Below are 19,865 nucleotides of genomic sequence, written 5' to 3'. Positions count from 1 at the left end.
ATTTTATGTGGGTGGAAAATTCTGCCCTGTCTTATGCTTCAATCTAGAGTGCTAGATGTGTGTTTCAACAATAGCCCTGAAACAGTAAAGGTTAATATTTTAAAATTTGACTTCAGAACAGGTGACTGGAAATAGGTAAATAAGGATCTGCCTCTCCTCTCCCTATTCAGCTTTTGCGCAAACGCTTTCTTTCAGAACCAGCTGGGTGAGGAGAAATTCACTTATTTAATTAAAACAACACTTAAAGTACAAGTAAACATAAACTAAACAAGCTCAGAAGTATTACATGCATAGATTATTTTCTAGTTCAGGAACAAGTCTGTTACTCAGTCCTCCAAAATGAAGATCCTCCCCAGCAGCAGTAGTACCTTAGTTCTTGGCTGCGGCTGTTAAGGAGGAGCAATGGCATGCAGCATCCTTGTGAGAACCGGTGCCCAGTGCACGAGCACTGAACTCGCTTCCAGCTGACCCCCATTTTCCTGCCAGGAATATATAACCCTATCTTACCTTTAAATAGGCCATGGTGAGGAGCGGCAATAAAGTAAAAGGTACCAAATACAGGAGGGCAGGCTGGGCTGCCCGGTGAATACGAGAAGCTACTGTTGCAGTTAATAGACCTGTAAAAGAAAAAAGTGCCTATAAATATCTTTAGTAGCACATGGATGTTCTCTATCATTTCATCCACAGGTGGTTTCCTTCCCCACCATTTTAAGACAGTCTACGGAAAAGTTACCTGCTAGTGCTTAGCTTTCCCTGAAGAGATACAAAACAAGCAAAAAGGGAAGTTGCTCTATTTTAGTATTAGGCTCTGTTGAGCCACTTGCTTCGGTTCTGAATCTCAAAAACTAAGCTAATAATAACACAACACAAACATAACAAAAGGCAAAGAGGAGGAAGCTGAAAGCACACGCCAAATTGGTTTACGTGCTCCTCCACTACCGGTACCTCTCGAGACTGTTGGTCTGAGGCCCCTCGCCTGAGAAATGAGGGGCTGCGAGAAAGGACTGTACACACCAGGAATGCTTTTCCTGGATACGTGCCCAATAGGAACATACAGGGGAAAGGCAGGGGATGACAGGGGGAGAGGCAAGCAGGAGACGATCTTTCCTTTTCATCCTCTAAAGGACTACACGAGTTCCGGATATGCACACACACATCCTGACCTTCAGGGAAAATCTATTTTGTGTTAGTGAGGAAAGGGATGGCTACGTCAAATTATAAACAGCATTCTAGTTGTGGCCATTTACAATTTTCTGCATGTGCTAAAAATGTCACAGGATCATAAGCATTAACATTAGAATACAAAAATGGTGGAAATATGTAAAATGAATTCTCAAGATGTACTATTGCACGGCATAACCCATCTAGAAACTCCCATATTTTTCTGCATAACCCAGCTGTGAGCTATGACACCTTCCGTACTAGTAAAGCAAGGTATAAAAAGTTGCTCACAGAAATACACTGATAACCTCTTTCATCCTCTAAATAAAATACACCAAAAATAATTTAAAACAGAACTCTAGAAGAGTTTTTCTTGAAAACCAAGAGAGGAAGATTAAAAAAGAACATAACCAAGCAGTCTCCCAAAGCCTCTTTACCCTTTGTTTCATCGCCTTTTAAACCTACTACAATAATCCCACTCCTGCTCACTAAGCAGCTACCCATATTAAACCAATTACTCACCTACAAAATATCCAATAAGTGTGCAGTGAAAGTAAGAGACCTTCTGCATACGTCCAGAGATGTTCCCTGGTCCTGGGGCACCACAGGAATCACTGTTGGCTTGTTTTTTGTAGTTATCGTAACGCAGGACAAAGCAGAGCAGAAGACCCGGCATCACAATATCTCCGATCCCCAGCATAGAGAAGTGGCTGCCTGTGGAACTGGAGAGCAACTGAAATTGGGTTTGTGCCCAGTACGTAGGGTGACACGCTCTAGACACCTCCACTTTGTTTTTGAGCTTTGTTTTTTTTGCGCAGGCTGACTTTCTACTGGCCACCTTTTACGTAGTAGAAGCTCCTACATAAATACCTGCTGCTAACGATTTTTCCTCCCGTGACATCATCACCGTTCCAGCTCAGTTTTAATTGTACCTATTTTGACACTAATAACACTTTGCTCCAAACCTGTTTATTTCTACCAGCAGTGTTTAAGCTTCTTTGCTGTAAGTCACTCGATGTAACAGATCCATCAGCTCGGTATTTCAGTCATATTTCTACATGTGAATGGGAGGAAGGTACCAGCCGACAATTTTACCAAACTCTTTGACTAACACTGATGAACACTGCGCTTCTAGTGTAAATATATCACCTCTAATATGTGACAGTAAGTCAGTTTATGGACTTCTGATCTTTGGCTTAATTCAGACAAAATGCACATAAACCTACAGCTTTATCAGATTCCCAGAAAACAGCCAACTGCTAAGCAGATTAAGAACTAAAGCCAGCCATTATCTTAAACCCAAGATCTTTTTCATGAAATGATACCAACTTAATTTGTCACAGAATGAACCAAACCGTTTTGTTTTTATCATTGCAGAGAATAATTTCCTAATCCCTGCGATTTCAGAACCCCAACTTCTAAAGAAACAAGAATAAATTAGCCAACTTAACCTACCGCATGACTTCTGAAGTGCTTGAGCTTATTGCTGTGTCAGACCTACACGTATCTAGCTCAAAATCTGAAACATCAAGGAGCCCCTGAAGCAGAGAGATGTGGAATAATCTCCCTCCGACATAGCATTTAACCCAGTAACCTTTGTTGCTTAGATCAGTTTCTAATTCCTGTCCCACAATTATGCATTAATCACAACTAACGTTATAGTAAACCTAAGCTCTTTTTGCTTTTAAGCATTAGGTCATACTACTACAGTGACCATTAAATTGTAGAACTCACATTTATGTCAAAAAACATATCCTGGTCCGAACGGGCCACTTTTTAACCCAATTAGGATCATATCTGCATGCTATGAGACAGCAAATGCAAAGCATCCAATCCTTACAACTCATTATTTTACAAATCTTTATCATGAGGGAGGAGTGACTAAACAGGGAACTACACTGGTATTTCCCAATACGGTTAGTGCCAATAAAAAGTATAGTCAGGAAATACTTTTCTTATATAGTGCTGTAAAAGAACTGCCAATTTTACCTTGGAAATACAAGTTTGCCAGGCAGCGACAGGCGGGGAACATCTCTACCCACATTTGGTCCCAGGTGAAGTTTCCGGGATAAAACGTCAAGGGGATTATCAGCTGGTTGCGTGGCCACTTTCACCATAACATTGCTGTTAAAGATGTAGGCAGAAAAAAAGACCTATGGAACAAGGAAATCGTTAAAAATGACAAACTGCAATTGTATAGCTATTCAAAATGGCTTGCTTTTTTTGTGCTTCACTTATTCAAGGAAAGAAAGGATGTTATCTACTTTTCCAGACACAAACACTCTACGTTTGATAACAAAAAACAAAATGTATTGTAAAAAAATTAGATGAAATTTTTTACACTATTAATCCTGAAGAATAACTGGAATATACTGTCTGATATCAAGATACCGATCAACAGATAGAGATCCTTTAGCAAAGGATCTCTCTGGATTACAAGCACCAGCAAAGGCAGGTAATAGGGCACTGAAAATATGAGAAAGCTGGAAGACAGAAGAGAGAGTACAGTGCTCACTCATAAAATGCATGATGCAACACTTATTTCAAATAGGCCTTTACACTACAGTTCATCGTGCTGGGAAACTGACTCACTGCCAGAGCTGTCAACAAGTGCCTTCCTGAATCAGCGCTTGCTGTTATGCAAAGGTAAAACCAAATCCTTTCAGTGTTACAAAGGACATCATTCTGTCAGGTTTCTTGTAAAACTGCTCTAAGATTTTATGCCAACTTGACTGGCTATAGATCAGTTTGCATTTCTATTTTGCAGATTCCGCTGCTAATCAGAAGTTGGCATGCACGTACCGCGCGACCCTGGATAAGGCTCCCCATTTACCTGGAAACACTTATTCTGATCTGCAGCCAAGGTTTCAAAATTTGAGGTCTAACTTTTTCTTACAATATACCAAAGTTGAAATATTCTAATCACGTTTCTGCTTTTGTTAAGTAATTAGTGAGGAGATCATTTTGTATTCTGCTGCAGACTTCAACTTCTCGGAATGGAGCAATGAAGCTCATCGATTTCATACTGGTACATCTCGTGTAAAAATGGCCCAAAGCCAACTACAAATACAAAGGATGAAAACAGTTTTAGCAAAACAAAACAAAACACTTACCCAAAAGACATCATAAATTAGTAACCCGGAGAGTAGCAAGCAGGAAACCTTCAGGCTCGGCAGCCGGACAAAGGCTATCATTGCAACACACAGGCCCATAGCCAGAGCTACAAATGCAAGTACATAATTAGTGCATTAAAGAAAAAAAAAGCAACAACGACAAAATCAAGCTAACACTCCCTCCCCAAAAAAACACCCAAAAGAAACCTGTTTGCATCTGTGCAACACTACACACACTAGATTATTTTCCAGTATATTTTCTAATATTTCCAGATAGTGAAATCCTTCTTAGCAGAGCTAAGAAAAGACAAAATACATTCAGGAATGTAGCCTACCCAACAATAGGAAAAAAAACGCAGGCAAGTCTTCTAAATTCTCTCCCAGGGCCTAGCTTTCAGTCAGACCGACAAGCCGACCTGACTGCTGCCGCATGCTCAGCGTTGTCAGTTCTCTTCCATGATCAGACAAGTGCAATGCAAAATTAAACCTTAAATGTAACTTGCATGTTCAGATAGGGGAGGTGGGGGAGCCCCTTCTCTGCAGCTGCAATCCACTTCCCTATATATTTTGTCAGAGTAGAAAACTAAGATGTCACACTAAAAAAAAATCCCAGTTTTCACATATTTGTGATTTCCTGCTTCTTTGAGCCTAACCTTAGATGCCAAAGATACTCATCGGACAATAAATACATTTCAACTGGCTACAAGTAAATCCCCAGAGAAAAAAACAAGCCAAACCAAAATCTTTCATCTCTGATATGTTTACAAGGAATAACGGAGCCCTGTTGGGACCAGATTTCACTTAAGTACGCAGACATTTCTAAACAAAATTCACTCGTTTAACACGCCATAGAACTCATAAAAAAAAAAAAAAATCAGATCCTATTTTGACCAAGTGAAACCTTAGGGAAAATAGAGTGATTATGTATAAGCCCACCAGCCTGACAGCTTGAGCCGCCAAGCTCACGAGTTAACATTCTAACACTATAATTATGGAAATGTAAAAAGGTATTACTCTTGCATTTCATCTGTAAGATGTGGAGTTCTTACACCAAAACACTACGGAATCATTTCAGTGCAGATTCAAGAGATAAAGCTGCCATGAAGCAATTGCCAAGGTGGCCACCTGCAATGCCCAGGGCTTGTATCCTGGCCAGGACTTTGCCAAACCCACCTTACCTTTTGCATTGACAAGCTTAACGTAACTCTAAGTGGCATGGCTGCTAGTTTTAATGAAGTAATAGGATTATTCAGGTAAAAATGTACCCTAAATCACGCTGCATAATTGCAACTCGTTATAAAACATAAGCAAATTATTGAGGTTTAAAAAATTTGACACAGCAAAGCAGCAAGAAAAAGAACTGCTTTCAGTAATTCAATATAGCCTTCAGTTACAGACCTCGTCTGGCAGAGGAGCAAATACAAGGGAACAGTCTGTCTTAAATCAAAGAGATTTCTCTAAAGCCAATGCTAATAATAGCTCAAGCTAGCCTATATTCAGGAGAGGATTTCCAGGTTATAATTAACTAGAAGTGGGAATATTTTAACCAACGTGGAGTTTTAGCTATTGTTCACACTCTCAATTTCTGTGTCACTGAAATGGACACGGGCACACATGCAACATGCTTCCATCATACTAAGCAAGTACTGGATTTAAAAGGGAATGGAAAAAACTCCTTTACATCACAGTGAAATGCACACAATAATTATCATGCAGTTTTGCAACTGCTTTAAGAAATATTGGTAAATTCAAAAAACAAAAGGGAAGCCAGAATGCCCAAGAGCCAGTGCTAGTAATACAGGCCAAAGTGCAGCCAAGCCACCAACGTGCTTCTGTAAAAACAAAGCCAGCTTCCTTCTCCAATGAAAAAATTCAGTAATCACACTAGAAACAAAGTCAACCATACCCAAGTTCGTGGATGGTGCTGACAAACTACGTAAGGCACATCTCCACTGAAATGTACTTTAAGTCAGAGAGGAGGAGAGCAGGGGAGCACGCTGCGCAAACGGCAGCTCAGTTCGAAGTGCTGCTCCACTGCTCCTCAGAGCTGAATATGAAAGAATTAACTGAAAGGGTTAACGTTCAATCAAGTGAATGGATTGACTTCTAAGTCCCTGCAAGCACACTCTTCTGGAATAAGGATATTCTGAGGATTAACAATACTCTTGCATATGTGATGAGACTCTCAGACGCAGTGTATTGTTCAGTCTTATTGCACTAGCGCAGCCAGAACAGATGAAACTACTGAGGTTCTGGTGCTGTGGTTTCTCGCTTACAAAGCATTATGCAAACTGGCAGGGCTTAAACTTCCCCCATAAGCCACCAGTTGGCCTTTGAAACAAATGGGTGCTGAAGTTCTGATCTAATTACATATCTACAAAGCTCTCAAAGCGTGTTTTTAAAAGCAGAAAAAAGAATGCACATCATGAAGCAGCTTCTGCCCAGTTGCTGCAGCGGTTAAGGTCTGTAGCAGTTCCCAGGGTATCCCAGACTCTTCAGTTCACCCCATAGCTATGGGTGGATATGCCTAAATCTACTGCATTCCCATTTTTCATCTCTGGATATTTCCACTATTTAGGAAAGCTTCTAAGCGGGTTTTACCAGATGACAGCGACCACTGTTGATGATTCTGTCATCAGCCCGTCCCCTCTGAGAACCAGCATTTCAAGACCCATGAATGTACATCATCACAGGCCAGAGCAACCTGCTGGAGACAACGTCTTGTCATTCTATCTGATAACATCCCTAGATTTTAGAAACAGTTTGACCAGCTACTGGAGAGATGAGGGAACTGTGGTATTCGCACAACAAAGGCTGTTCTGGCAGGAAGCACTGTACCTTGATTCTGCAGGAAATGGAAAAGGCCAGTAAGTATTTATTTCTCTTCCTTTTTACTTAGCCCTGAAGTAGAAATACTCTCTCCTAAAAAACCAACTGCACAACGAGCCCTGCCCCACTTCTCCCTCCAGCCAGCAGCCTGATCGATGCGAGGCACGTTCACAACATCTGCTTCATTTCTGCTGACAGCGAACCAGAAGATCAACACGGTGCGTGCAGGGGAGGAGCTGGATCGCAGCGCCGTGAGCAGACGCAGCCTCAAAGGCTAGCGAGCGCTCTGCCTGCGTGTGCTACCCAGCACCACCTCCTGCCCACGCTTCGCTCCAAACAAGGTGAATTGGGGTCTCAAGTATGCAGCTACAGAGAAGAGAAGGGTAAAGGCAGAGATGACGTGATCCCGCTTGCAGCAGTACAGCACGAGGAGTAAACTGGCAGACTCGGTCCTCTGATGAATGCCAATAAATGCTGTTCTCTGTTCAATGTCGCTGACAAATGTTGGTGTAATTGCATTTAAACAAACTAAAGGAGGCTTACCTATATTGTACAATCTCACTTAATATAAAATACATAAAATACTCCAAAGCTACATATAAATCATAAACAACCACAGAGAAATAAACCCCAGAAGCCACTCTGTGCCAGTTCAGTACTCTGCAATTACCTCACAGCCCGCTATTTCAGAGTGAAGTGCTCACAAAAATAACTATTTTAAGTCAATGCTTCTGTCAGCTTCTCAGGGTAGACAAGTCTTTTCAGATTGTGTCAAAATCCACGCTTGAAGTTACATTTACCTGCGTAGCTGCTGCAGAGCAACAAGCACCCTTGATTTCATGGTGGACCAGTCTGCTTTGAACAAACCAAACACCACCCACATTTTTCTGTTTAGTATCTGAGTATTTTATAAGGTATGCCCTAGTATATAACAGGTGGAGCTTTTACAGCAGCAAAAAGCATGAATGAAACATAATCCCCATATACAAGAGAAATATTCAAGGTGCCATGACAGCTTCCAGTGCTAAGGACTTGTTGCTGCCATCTCATTTAGGAGGAGCTAGAAAGCTGATAGGACGTAGGCTTTTTTATCACAAGAAGCAAATTCAAGGGTAGGTAATGCTGTTCCAGCTATTTTTCCTCAAGCAATCACCACCTCAGGGTGCCACTTCACGAGATGTCTTCAGCCAATTTAGCTGCCTGACACTGCTGAGGAGTGGAGGTCCTGCTCCAGGCTACCCCTTCATCCCTTTGCTATCGTATCCACTCTGTCCTCTCACCACCTACCTTTTGCCAAATCTAGCACATACCTGACTGCACAACAATCCAATTCACCTCACTGCAAGCAGCAGAAAAATAGCCTGGCAAAAGAGTACGCTGCCATTCTAGTGAGCTGAATCAGTTTGCCATGTGATTAAATGAATGCCAGAGCTAGCACAAGAGATTTGGAAGGCAGGAGGGGAGGAGGAAAGCTCCTTGTGGGAACAGTAAGCTGTAAATTCAGTTCAACCAGAAGGAAAAAAATAAATAAATCACACCTTCAAGCCAACTGGATGCCTGCCAGCTTCACCCATCTCACCATCCTAACTGGCAAGCATCAAAGAGATCAAAGACAGCTAGCTACTGTGAACTGTCTCACAACAAATTATTTGATCATCTGAACCAAAACCCAACACAACCCACAGCAAAAATTAACCAGATTGTTGAGACCAAGTTATGATTCATAAGTAACTGCTGTCTCCACACATCTTTAACTAAAACTGGCAATTCACCGTACACCACATGAGTGCAGATCATCTCTCATGGATGTTCCGGCAATTCCTCGGAAGCTTTCCCAAACCAGAAAAACAGGTGTCCCGAACATTACCCTGGCGTGTTTCTGACAGGGCTTGTTCTCAGGGAGTCTACCACAAACATTACAATCCAGCAAAGCATTAATAACAGCAAATTTCAGCAATCATCACCAGGTGACTGGATGTGTCAGAACAGGCACAAACTTGTAGTCAAATCCCTTGATTCACATACTCACCGTCCATAAGGAGCCAGTGGCCAGTGAGGACCCAGATAAGTACAAGCATCACAGACAGAGAAAATGAGAGCAACTCAGCAGCAGTGAAACGCCCGCAGCAGCCAAAGGAAATCCTAGGAACAACATGTAAACATAAGCTGCAAGACTTTTATGTTTCCATTTAAAGAACAGAAAATGGATGCTACCGGAACAGAGCTCAACTGCTGATGAAAGACGCCAAGAACAACTGAGGGGAAGTTCCTTTGCCACAAGTAGGTACCGAAACAGCAACAAAATACAAGCTTTCCTCACATTCAAATCATGTGTGTAAAGCCTGAACTACGAAGATGGAAAAAAAAAACCAACCTGTAAATCCTGGCACCTCTCTTAAAATCATTAGTATGAATGGTATTTCCTAGTACCATCTATGACAGTGCTTTTTGGAGCATGAACTCCAGTCACAAGGTAAGGAAAAAATTAGTTTCAAAATATGACTCTAACAACCGTCATTTTCACCAGCATAACTACAAACCCTGAAAAACCAGCATTAACATCCATAGTTCAATGTTAACAAACATTAAAACCTAGTACTAACTCTGAAACTGAATTCTCAGCCCAAATAACCCAAACTTCTTAAATGCTGCTGTTGGGAAATCCAGTCTCCTGCAATTGTATTGTATTTCCCAGGCTGGCAAGCATGCGTGACTTGCAGAAATTGTGCTCCCTCGTTTCAAAGTGGAAACACAGTGTTCACACACACAAAATATGCACGAACTTCAGCCCCGAGGTTAATGCTCATAACCAAAGACTCTGTTAAAGAATTCTCATTAAAAGAAATGAATACAGCATACGAGAAGAGGAACAAAACATTTCTCAAGTCCTTACTTGTTTTGAGGCGAACAAGGCCGTGTTAAGTACTGGCACATCGGGAGCAGAAGGAAAGCAAAAGCTATTGTTGCAAGGACTAGAAAAGGAAGAAAAGGTAATATTAGTACATTCAGACCTGATTTCTACAGTACACAAACAAGTTCCACCAATTTGAAAGAGCTCTTGCAACAATGTCCTATTATCATATGCTGCAGTATTATTAAAGCAAGAGCAGTTAGACTCCAAGGTTTTCTGCAGAACTTCTACTGCTTTCAAACTGCAATCAAAATAAAAGCTCTCAAAGGCATTAAATGCTCCTACCTCCAAATGTAAAAAGAAAAAAATAAAAATAAAAAAAATCAGTCTCAAAGCTGTTCATGATCATGTCAGCAAGAAACAGTTTCCAAACATTCTAGGAGTCAACAAAAACGTAAGAACTTGCTACAAACTGGTTGTGAGATTCTTTTAAAATTCTTTAACATACGACCGACTAAGGCAGCATAATAAAGGGGTTCTCTGGCTTTTCAACTCAGTCACTTTTTTCTCCCTTCTTACTCATAACTGTTTACTCACTACTGAAATATATTACAACTTAAGAATTGGTAAAATATGCAGTGCTTCAGGTTTTTGAAAACAGGGAAAATGATAAAACCACATAAATAACCAAAAGGACTATTTCCATAAATACTTTTTTTTTTTTCAAGAAGCATATTTATTCCACCCAAACATCTGTAAAAACGTTTAGTAACTGCTGGTATTTATAATCATTCTTTCCTTCCTTCCTTTTTTTTTCTTTCCTTTTTGTTTTTTGTTTTTTTTTTAAATAATAGCACTGAACTTTTATTAAGGGCTGTTTAAAAGACTGAGCGCTTGGAGAGACAGACATGTCACAGCAGCACTCACACAGCATCCAGAACTGCTGTAGAAAGAACAGACCAACACGAAAACAGAAGGATCGTTTGACATTTTCTGGATACTGTTCTCTACTCATTCCTTAAAAACTCGCGGTCTTCGTTTTTGCTTTTTAGAAGGAATTATTGTTTTTTTCTTTTCTCAAGCTAAGATGATGGTGAGGAATCAAACAGTCTCTTTATTACACAGCTTGAGCCAACTGGACAAAAACTGGTTTGGTCAAACCACATCTTTTCACCTCTCAGTTCTACCCCTTCTGGTAGGGGGAAGATAAAATAAACAAATAAATTCACACCAAAAAAAACGTGTCAGCAAACAGCACCATGGAAACTCACAGTTCTATCAATATTTCAGAAAGGAAATATTAAAAAAAGCAGAATGGGTAGAGAAAGAATGAAGAGTGTAGAAACTCTGCATGGGTTTGCCTAGGACCCTTCTCAGAGGTGCTTGGCCAAGAGTAAAACCCGTGACCCTGCTGCCCCGCATCCCACATCCCCATTGCCTGCCTGCCCTGTGCCCCGCTCAGCCTCATCACAGCTGAACTGACCCTTTCTCACTCAAACCGATCCTCTTCAGCCTTGAAACGTGTCTTTCCCTTTCTCCCCCCAAGCTCTGCTCATCAGGGGACCCTGTACCTCCTGTCCTGGCATTCTCAGCCACCGCTGCCTGCAGCCGGGCTCTCCCAGAGCGGACAAGAATTCAGATGTAATTACACCAGGACACATTTGTCTAGGAGTATCCAATCTCGCTCCTTACTGTCCAGGCTTCCAGCTGGGTGTTTCTGTTTCCCTTCAGTCTCAGCACCCATCATTCGATTGGGAATCCCTCAGCTTAATTCCCGTCTACAGGCAGCCGCCAGCTCTCCAGCTCTGCCTGCTCCTTGCACCTCAGCCTGCCTGCGGGTCCTCCCTTGCTCCCGACTCTTCCCCAAAGGCAAACCTTTGAGGCAGTCAGATTTACGAGTGGTTTAAGAAACCAGACACCAGCTATAATTCAAAAGCACACACCCACATCAGCCTCTAAAATCTACAAAAAGAAGGATGCCAAACAGAACCACTGCAGCTTCGGAGGGGCCAAGCCCCCAGCCACAGGTCCCCAGCCCAGCCCTGGAGCCTCCGAAGTCACAAAGTTCAGAGCTCCTGGGGCCAAGGTCCTCTGTGCTTAATGACACCCTCGAATGCAAGACCAGAGAAACAGTATCATAAACACAGCCTCAAGAATAAAGATACCCCAGGGCACTAATCCAAGTAGGCTCAATCCTCTTAAACCTGTACCGTGCTCCAGCCGACACAACGCAGTTGCACTACACGCCACCAGCGTCACAAAGTTACAAATGTCAGGGTCGTTCTGGAAATACAGGCAGCAATAAGCTTGACATTAAAATTTTTTTCTTGCCATAAAGTTTCCCTTATCACCAGTATCTAGTGTATATTAGAATTTATTTGAAGTAATGATCTACTTTCAGTAGGGAAGAATGCATGTGACAGAGGCCGAAGCTGTAAGAGTAGTACCAGCAAGAGCGTGCCACTACAGTTAGAGGCAGGAGTCTCAAGATTCATTTCCAGAGGAGAGATTTAGATTTCACCCCTTGCCATCAGCCCTGTTTCAGAGGCTGGAGAGGATGCAGAGTTCAGGAGTTAAATAATGAGGGAAAAGCATGCATTGTGTATACATGAAATAGGAGAAGAGAAGTATTTAAGGGTTTAAAAGTCTTCACAGATTCAGCGTGTGAACTAAGGACAACTTTCAAAAGCTTCTGCACATTTGGAGCAGTTAAAAAGAATCTCGTTTCCCTGAACAGCAGCTGGTCTCTGGGAAAGCTGCAGAAAGATCAAAAGGCTAAAATTTTCCAAAAATCAAAGTCGTAATATTTAAATGACAAAATGTAAATAATAATAAACAGGATCAGAGGACTCGTAATTTATTTGCAGACAATCATCTCATTTTTGTTCTAAATTCAAGCAGTGCAAGAGAATAATACTGAAAATGATAGGGAGACACGAAGTATCCTTGAAACTAAGAAGATTTTGTGTAAGTGCAAAATCCAAAATTAAACTAGGAAAAGACGTCTGGATATGATCTCCAGAGCTTTCCTCCAACCTGAATTATGCTATGATCCTACGAAGTACCTGCGTTATGAAATAGCATGAACAGTTTTGAGTACTGATTTATAACAAGTGAACTATTTACTTAAAATAACACATCCAGCATCTATCAAGACTCCTGCAATTTATAGTTCATTAGATTTAGCAAAATTTAAAGCGGAAAATACTTCTCAAATAATATTTGTCACTTTATTCATAGCTAAAGAGATATGAAAACACGATCATGAAAACCAATTAATTTGCTTAATACGTACTGTGACATGCATTATAATTATCACCAACAATTAATTACATCAGTGCTTTCTGTTCTATTCAAATTATTACAAAGAGAAGAAAATTTAGTCACCTGCTGTGCATATTGTAAAGACAACTTGAACTGAGTCAAAGAAGAAGAACATAACTAGGAGAGACACAGATGCTCCGATCGGCAGGAACAATGCCTGGGTAGAATCAATGGTTTGAATACCTGTGGAGGAAAGAACGTGACGTTTAATTTGGGCTACTTCTTATCACACACATTCTGAAAGCCTGTCCTCACCAATGTTAATTCAGGCCCTTAACAATAGACTTCACTTCAGTGCCGGTGCAATAGAAATCGACGCTGAGGTCCTCGTGCACTGCCACACCCAGGCACTGCAGCCAGCACGGAATTACTACAGCCAAGCAGCGCTTTGGCAGCAGCTGGGTGTGTACACCAACACGCCGGCTTCGCGGCAATTCAAGAACGGCAAGCTGAAAACAGATCTTGGAATTTTTTTCTTGTGCCATAGACAGAGTGGATAAGTTAAAAATTAACATTAGCTAGGGACTGTGAATCATGTAGCACATGATCTATGTGCCATGTTTTACCCTAAGCCATATGTACACGTTGAAGAGAGCATCCAAAGATTCAGTTTAACCGCTCAGCACGAGAAGAGCCTGATCAGCAGTAGAGCTGCAGAGCATTAGGCTGACCTAGCTCATGCAAAGGGTGCTACAGCTCCAAACTCTGCTTGAGTGATGCACTCAAATTGTATCACTGATTGCAATCACCAGATAACATCGAGCCTACCAACACAGGGCACTTTTTGAAAAACACCCAAGTCATCTACCTGTTTATGAAACTGCTAACTCAGATCAGAATGCACTATAATCACCTTTTATTCTAAAAACCAACAAAAATTCATGCCTACATTTAATAGCTGGAAGCAATTTTAAAGAGTGCAGAGATACTAAAGGATTTTATTCTGATTATTTCCCCCAAATCAACCACGCAGAGTGGCTACACAGGTTATTAATAATGGGACAGGACGCTTTTTACTATAATTCACCATGAGTTTTTGGAAATACTAACTAAAGATCAGGCTTTGAAAGACCATCTATCCTCCAAAATCATACTAATACTTAACCAGTATTTGTAGCTGTATTTACATTTGATTGTGACAGGGCAGGAGGAACCATACAAGACATACTTATACCTGTACAGCATTAAAATGACAGGTAACATCTGGACCAGTCACTTGATTAGTATCTGAAGTGCCTCTGATGCAAAATTAGTACAAGACTCAGAACCAAGTGAGACCTAAAACCAGCCTAATATCACTGTATTATCCCAAAGTAATTGGACCTTGCTGTATAAAGCAGTGTTTTACCAGTTACATGATTCTAAGAATAAGCTTTTACGTTATTAAGCAGAATATTTATATATGTATGTATGAACATATACACAAACATACACAAGTATATACATACACACAAGTTGTAAGCATGTGTGTATGCATATAAAAATGTGCGTTGACCTTTTCCTGTAGAAGAGTGGCAAGTTGTCTAGGTAATGGGTTACTTACAACTCACAGTTATCAGAGTATCTAAGGATGTCAAAAAGCCTCAAACACAAGCGAAATACACTCACTAATTTCTGCTGTATTTCACCATTTTTATAAAAAGGAGAACTTGAACAATGAGCATGAACATGTTGCTTACACTGCATGGTCATTTACTATTTCTGATCAAGGACTTACTCTCAAACATAAGTATCACAATACATTTTAAAAATAAGAAGCAGAAGAACTCAAGTCATGGTATTTCTATGTTACTGAGGTGTGACACAAAATGGTAAAATATAGACAGTCGAGAGAGAACAGTGCTAAGACAGAAATTCCTATGTTCTAATCTGTGCCTTAGATCTAGTTCCTCCTGCTTTGAGAAAGAAAATTTATTCACATGCCCTTCAATTCCCCAAGAGAAAAACAAGAAATGACATATTACAAACCACCCTAGCATATGGGAATTAGTGCGTGCAATGTAAAATGTCAAAGTTCTTCATTTCATTTCTGATCATTTTGACAGCTAATCCCGTTAATGTGCTCGTTCCCCAACCCCAGACTGTCTTCTCTTACTTCCCAGATTCCCATAGCCTCAACTGTTCATTGCTGAATCACTAACCACCTCTTTCTGTAACTGAGCTGTCAACGGAAACGGTCATCTGACAACAATGTAAGTTGCAAGACACTGAATTAAAAACAAAAAGCAAAAAATGCATGACACATTCAACACCCTGTAAGTTATTATTTAGTAATTTTAAGCTGTATTTCTCATTTTAAACAAAGCAACCTTAGCATTCAAGGTTTTGTGTGCAGGGCTGCCCACATATCCCAGTCTTGTTTTCTGAAAACGCTGAAACTTCATTCTAGTTTCAGAATATAACCACATAAATTACTCTAAATTAAACTCAGGCATGAATTTACAGCACATTGTGTACAACACAGTCCCCTCTCTTTAACTGTTCACATGTATGCTTTTGCTTGCAAAACAGTGCATCTCAAATGGCCAAGCTGTCTGAAATCTATTTTTACAGTAAGAGAGGGGACAATCACCGCATAAGAGCTGACAAGTTAATCCCCACTCTGAATAGACTGTGTGTAGACACATATTTCGTTGTCCATTTCAAATGAGTCACCCAAAGCCACGTGAAATCTATACTTCAATTTCTGTGTTGATAAAGCTGAATCATCCTTATAGATTCATTAGCATACCATGAGATTAAACCTTTAGTTGTCTACAGGCAGGCTAATACGTCATGTCATAGTGACAAAGAGCAGACAAAGAGAAATTACATTCCCTTCCATAACTGTATTTTTAAAAATAAAGCAGTTTCCATTTCCAGGAAGACCTGACAAATTGCACAGCATGCAATTTCTATGCATTATGGAAACATTACACTGATGTTTTAAATTTAGCTTCCATGAGCATGAACTAGATAGCAGTATTAGTGCAAAGCAAAATGTCAAGTGCCTAGACAAAACAGTTCAATTATATCAGGTGAATCTACAAAGCATGAAACACATGACCGGATGAAACAAAAGAAGATGCAACACACTGAAGTGATGAAAGAAAGATAAGGAGTAAAGCTAACCCTTACTGTTATTGGTGCTGTTGCCATTAAAAGACCCAGCTGCGCTGCTATTGTCTTTCTCTTTGTCTTGATTCTCAAAGTCCATGTTAAGAGACCTGCAGGGAAAAAAAAGTAAACTTAACAGGCAAATTTCAAACTCCTATTTAGGTTTATCAGCTACGGTCTCATTACCATTCTACTACTGCAGCACCTTCTCCCTGGAAAAGCCCTGGTTTTTAAGTGCTGGTTATTAAAAAACAAAACAAAACAGAAAAAAACATATGTACCAGAAATTAAAAAAAAAAACAACGCCCACAGTTACAGAGGAGGCACGAAATCACACTTGGTCTAATACTGAGACGACTCACTGTAGTGTCTGAACTGCTAAGTGTTGACAACAAACCACAACAAAGATACTTATCTGCATTACTTGGAAGTGTAGAACATGATGGAAATACAGTAAAAGTTTGAATTCTCTGATGTATTTGAACTCTTTCCAAGTTATCATTTTGATACTTTTCATTCAAATTTAACTGTTTGGTTTCATGTTTAAAACCATATTCATTGTTTCCTTCCTCTAACTCTTGTAATGAATGATGACCAAAATTTGCCTATAAGTAATTCTCTGCTGAATGCAAGTTCTTACTTAATTGAAATAGCTTCAGCAAAGCCTAGAAAATAACTATATAGGCATTACAGATATCTAGAGGAAGCTCTGAATAATCAGTACAAATTAGTTCATCCATAGTAGCTGACAACATTTCCCAGTGTACCCAGCTCTTCGTCTTTTCATTTTGATATATATACCAAAAAGACTCCAAAATAACACAGAATTTAATAATAAAATTAATTGCTGTCCAAAACAGATCCTAAATGAAATTCACCCATTCAGAAAGTTAACCAAAATTTGTTAGAATGTAATTTAGAAGTTGCATCAAAGTGACGACCTGTGGCAAAAGTGATAAAATGCTATGTTGTTTTGTATAAAAATATTAGCAATCAAGATTACCATGATAGTTTCTCATTATCATAACATGCATGCAAGTTGTCCATGGCTTTTCTGTAGATTTATTTGCTCAACTAAGCTATAGAGAACCATGGGAAGCACAGTACAGCTCTTCCCTTCAGTCTGCAGCAGCAGCAAATACCAAGTATTTTGATACAACTTCCAGGTCAACAGGCATTCGACTTTTTTTTTTTTTTTTTCAAGTTGAGCTGCAAGCAACCGCACTATGCAAAGTAAGCAAATTCTATTAATTTGGCAGACAAGGAAAAAACACAACACCTACAAAATTGTATCAAAGATTGTATCAAACTTATTTCATTTTAGTGTACACTGCAATGCAGAGGTAAGCAATTTTGTGCTACAGTCATACAGCCTGAAATCAAGCACATATGGGTGTGCAGTATCTAGACAGATGTGCTATATTAAAGAAAGTGAGGTTGAGTAGTTTTACCGTATAAAATTAAGAAGAAAAAAAGGCTTTCCAGTTTAGAACTATGTTGTTGTTCTGCTTCTATTATGCAAGTGCTCCCAGTATGAAGTTAAAGCCGGTTTTGGACTCAGAAAAAATACAAGGAAGCTTTAACCTTAGACTTACAGAAGAAGACTTACTTCTACACAGAACACAGGCATCAGCTAAAAAGTTAGCAAAAATACAAACAGGCAACAGAGAACACTAATTCTAACAAATGGATCAGTTCTAAATATGTCTGTTATCCAGGCACTGGTACAGGCTGCCCAGGGCAGATCTGTTTTTGGGGTGCTCCTGTGGGGAGCCAGGAGTTGGACCTGATGATCCCTGTGGGTCCCTTCCAACTCGGGACATTTTGTGATTCTGGCTTGGGTGGGGTGCTTTTATCTTTCATTCACATTTCCTTTTTCCCCATAAATACCCACAATTTTCCTCTCAAGCTATAAAAATCCAAGAGATGGCTGACAACCCTTCAGGGCTGGATCCAAGATTCAGACAAACAATATATATATATATATATATATATATATTTTTTTTTCCTCAGAGCAGCATTTCATTCTTCTGTAAATTAGCTCAGCTTAGCAAGAGCATCACACCATCATTCTGACTGTGGCAACGGGGAACTCCTCACAATTTAAGGGGCTATCAGCAAAGGAAACTGAAAATAAACTATTTTTCCTACTGCTCACAAACAACTTCAGCCCATTTGCTTTCATTTCAATAGAATCAGCAATTACTACATTATTACCTGTAAACATCCTCAATTCAAAATTAAGCATAAACTATGAAATTACGGTCACTTAGCAACACAGTTGGTAAGCCAAGCCAACTTCTGAATCATCAGCACCCATTTTATGATTTGCCCCTTATCTCTGGTACAAATTATCACTAACATGATAAAAAAAAAATGAGAAGCAATCACTAGAACATCCTCCATGAAAGTTAAAAACTGTATTTTTAAAACAAGACATACTGAAAATTATTGCTCTGGAAGGAAACAGCAAGTCGAGAAGCATTTGCTTTTTTGTTCAAGTTTTCGCCTGGATTCCAAAAGCAGCATTCACTCAGCGTCTCCTGTCAGGCAATAAACTACAGTTGTCTCTTCTGGGGGCCCCAGCAGTTCAAGCTGGTAGGATTTCTAGCACAGTGGTTCAAAGCAAGCCTCCCACAGGGAAGCACTCAGTAGGGTTACGCTGAGGCCAAAGCAATGAGTAAGCTGCTGGCACATTATTATCATGAAAGTTCAGATTCAACTATGGATCACTTCCATTGCAATAATGCTTCAGGGAAACCCTGCAGGAAAATATTCTTATGAAACAAAGGAGGAAATTTGAAAGCAAGCGTATCTCTAAAGAGTCAGCAGGAGAGGCAATACATTGAGAAGTTCCTTCTTGCTTTGCTCAGTGAAGACAGTCACCCTTATGAACAGCTCTGTGACTTTGAGAATTGCCAGATTTCAACTGCTCTACATAAAAAATTACAGTCAGACACTGAGCTGAGATAGTTTAATTCAAATGAATCAAATCTCTATGTGTATTATGGAGAGAGAGGCTAGAACACATTATGCGATCTAACATTGCCACAGTGGCCTATAAAGTGTTCCTGTGAGATTAAACAACGAGTTGCAATGCAAGATCTGGAGTGGGAATAAGAACAGGGGAAACAGTAGCAGAAAGTCCATGCAAAAATATTCTCACTGACTAGATGGAGTACTGGCTCCTGACTATGCCTGCAGAGCCACACATGCCAAAGTCCCAGGACACTGATTCAAGCATCTCACCCCCAGCAGGTGCTTCACACGCATGCAGGTATCTTTGTGGCTCTCCAGACCCCTCGTCCGCCCTGCCAGCGCTGTGGCTACAGATGCTTGTGAACTCCAGGCACACCCTTTCTCTTAGTAAGAAGTTTTTTTTATTACTCCACACACTATTACCAGAATTAGTCACACGTTTTATTTGAACATTTCGAGCCACTGCCATAGAGATAAATCTAGGGTTCTTACACCTACTTTGAAATTTCGTA

General features: G+C 40.2%; 1 protein-coding gene across 2 annotated transcripts in view; it reads right to left on the bottom strand.

Annotated features, from left to right (window-relative positions):
* Positions 1–19,865, bottom strand: part of SPPL3 (signal peptide peptidase like 3) — a 57,728-nt gene that overhangs the window by 1,593 nt on the left and 36,270 nt on the right. For both annotated transcript variants that reach the window (XM_083803312.1, XM_083803311.1), the window contains exons 3-10: positions 16,396–16,484; positions 13,342–13,461; positions 9,997–10,075; positions 9,133–9,245; positions 4,275–4,381; positions 3,151–3,314; positions 1,684–1,883; positions 508–617 (exon numbers count right to left, since the gene is read on the bottom strand). In XM_083803312.1, coding sequence (XP_083659438.1) covers positions 508–617; positions 1,684–1,883; positions 3,151–3,314; positions 4,275–4,381; positions 9,133–9,245; positions 9,997–10,075; positions 13,342–13,461; positions 16,396–16,484 — 982 coding nt within the window. The remainder of the gene's footprint in view (positions 1–507; positions 618–1,683; positions 1,884–3,150; positions 3,315–4,274; positions 4,382–9,132; positions 9,246–9,996; positions 10,076–13,341; positions 13,462–16,395; positions 16,485–19,865) is intronic.

The sequence above is a fragment of the Anser anser genome (assembly GCF_964211835.1).
Source record: "Anser anser genome assembly, chromosome: 18".
NCBI classification, from domain to species: Eukaryota; Metazoa; Chordata; class Aves; order Anseriformes; family Anatidae; genus Anser; species Anser anser.
Note: the sequence above shows the minus strand (reverse complement) of the source record. Positions and strands in the feature narration are given on the sequence as shown.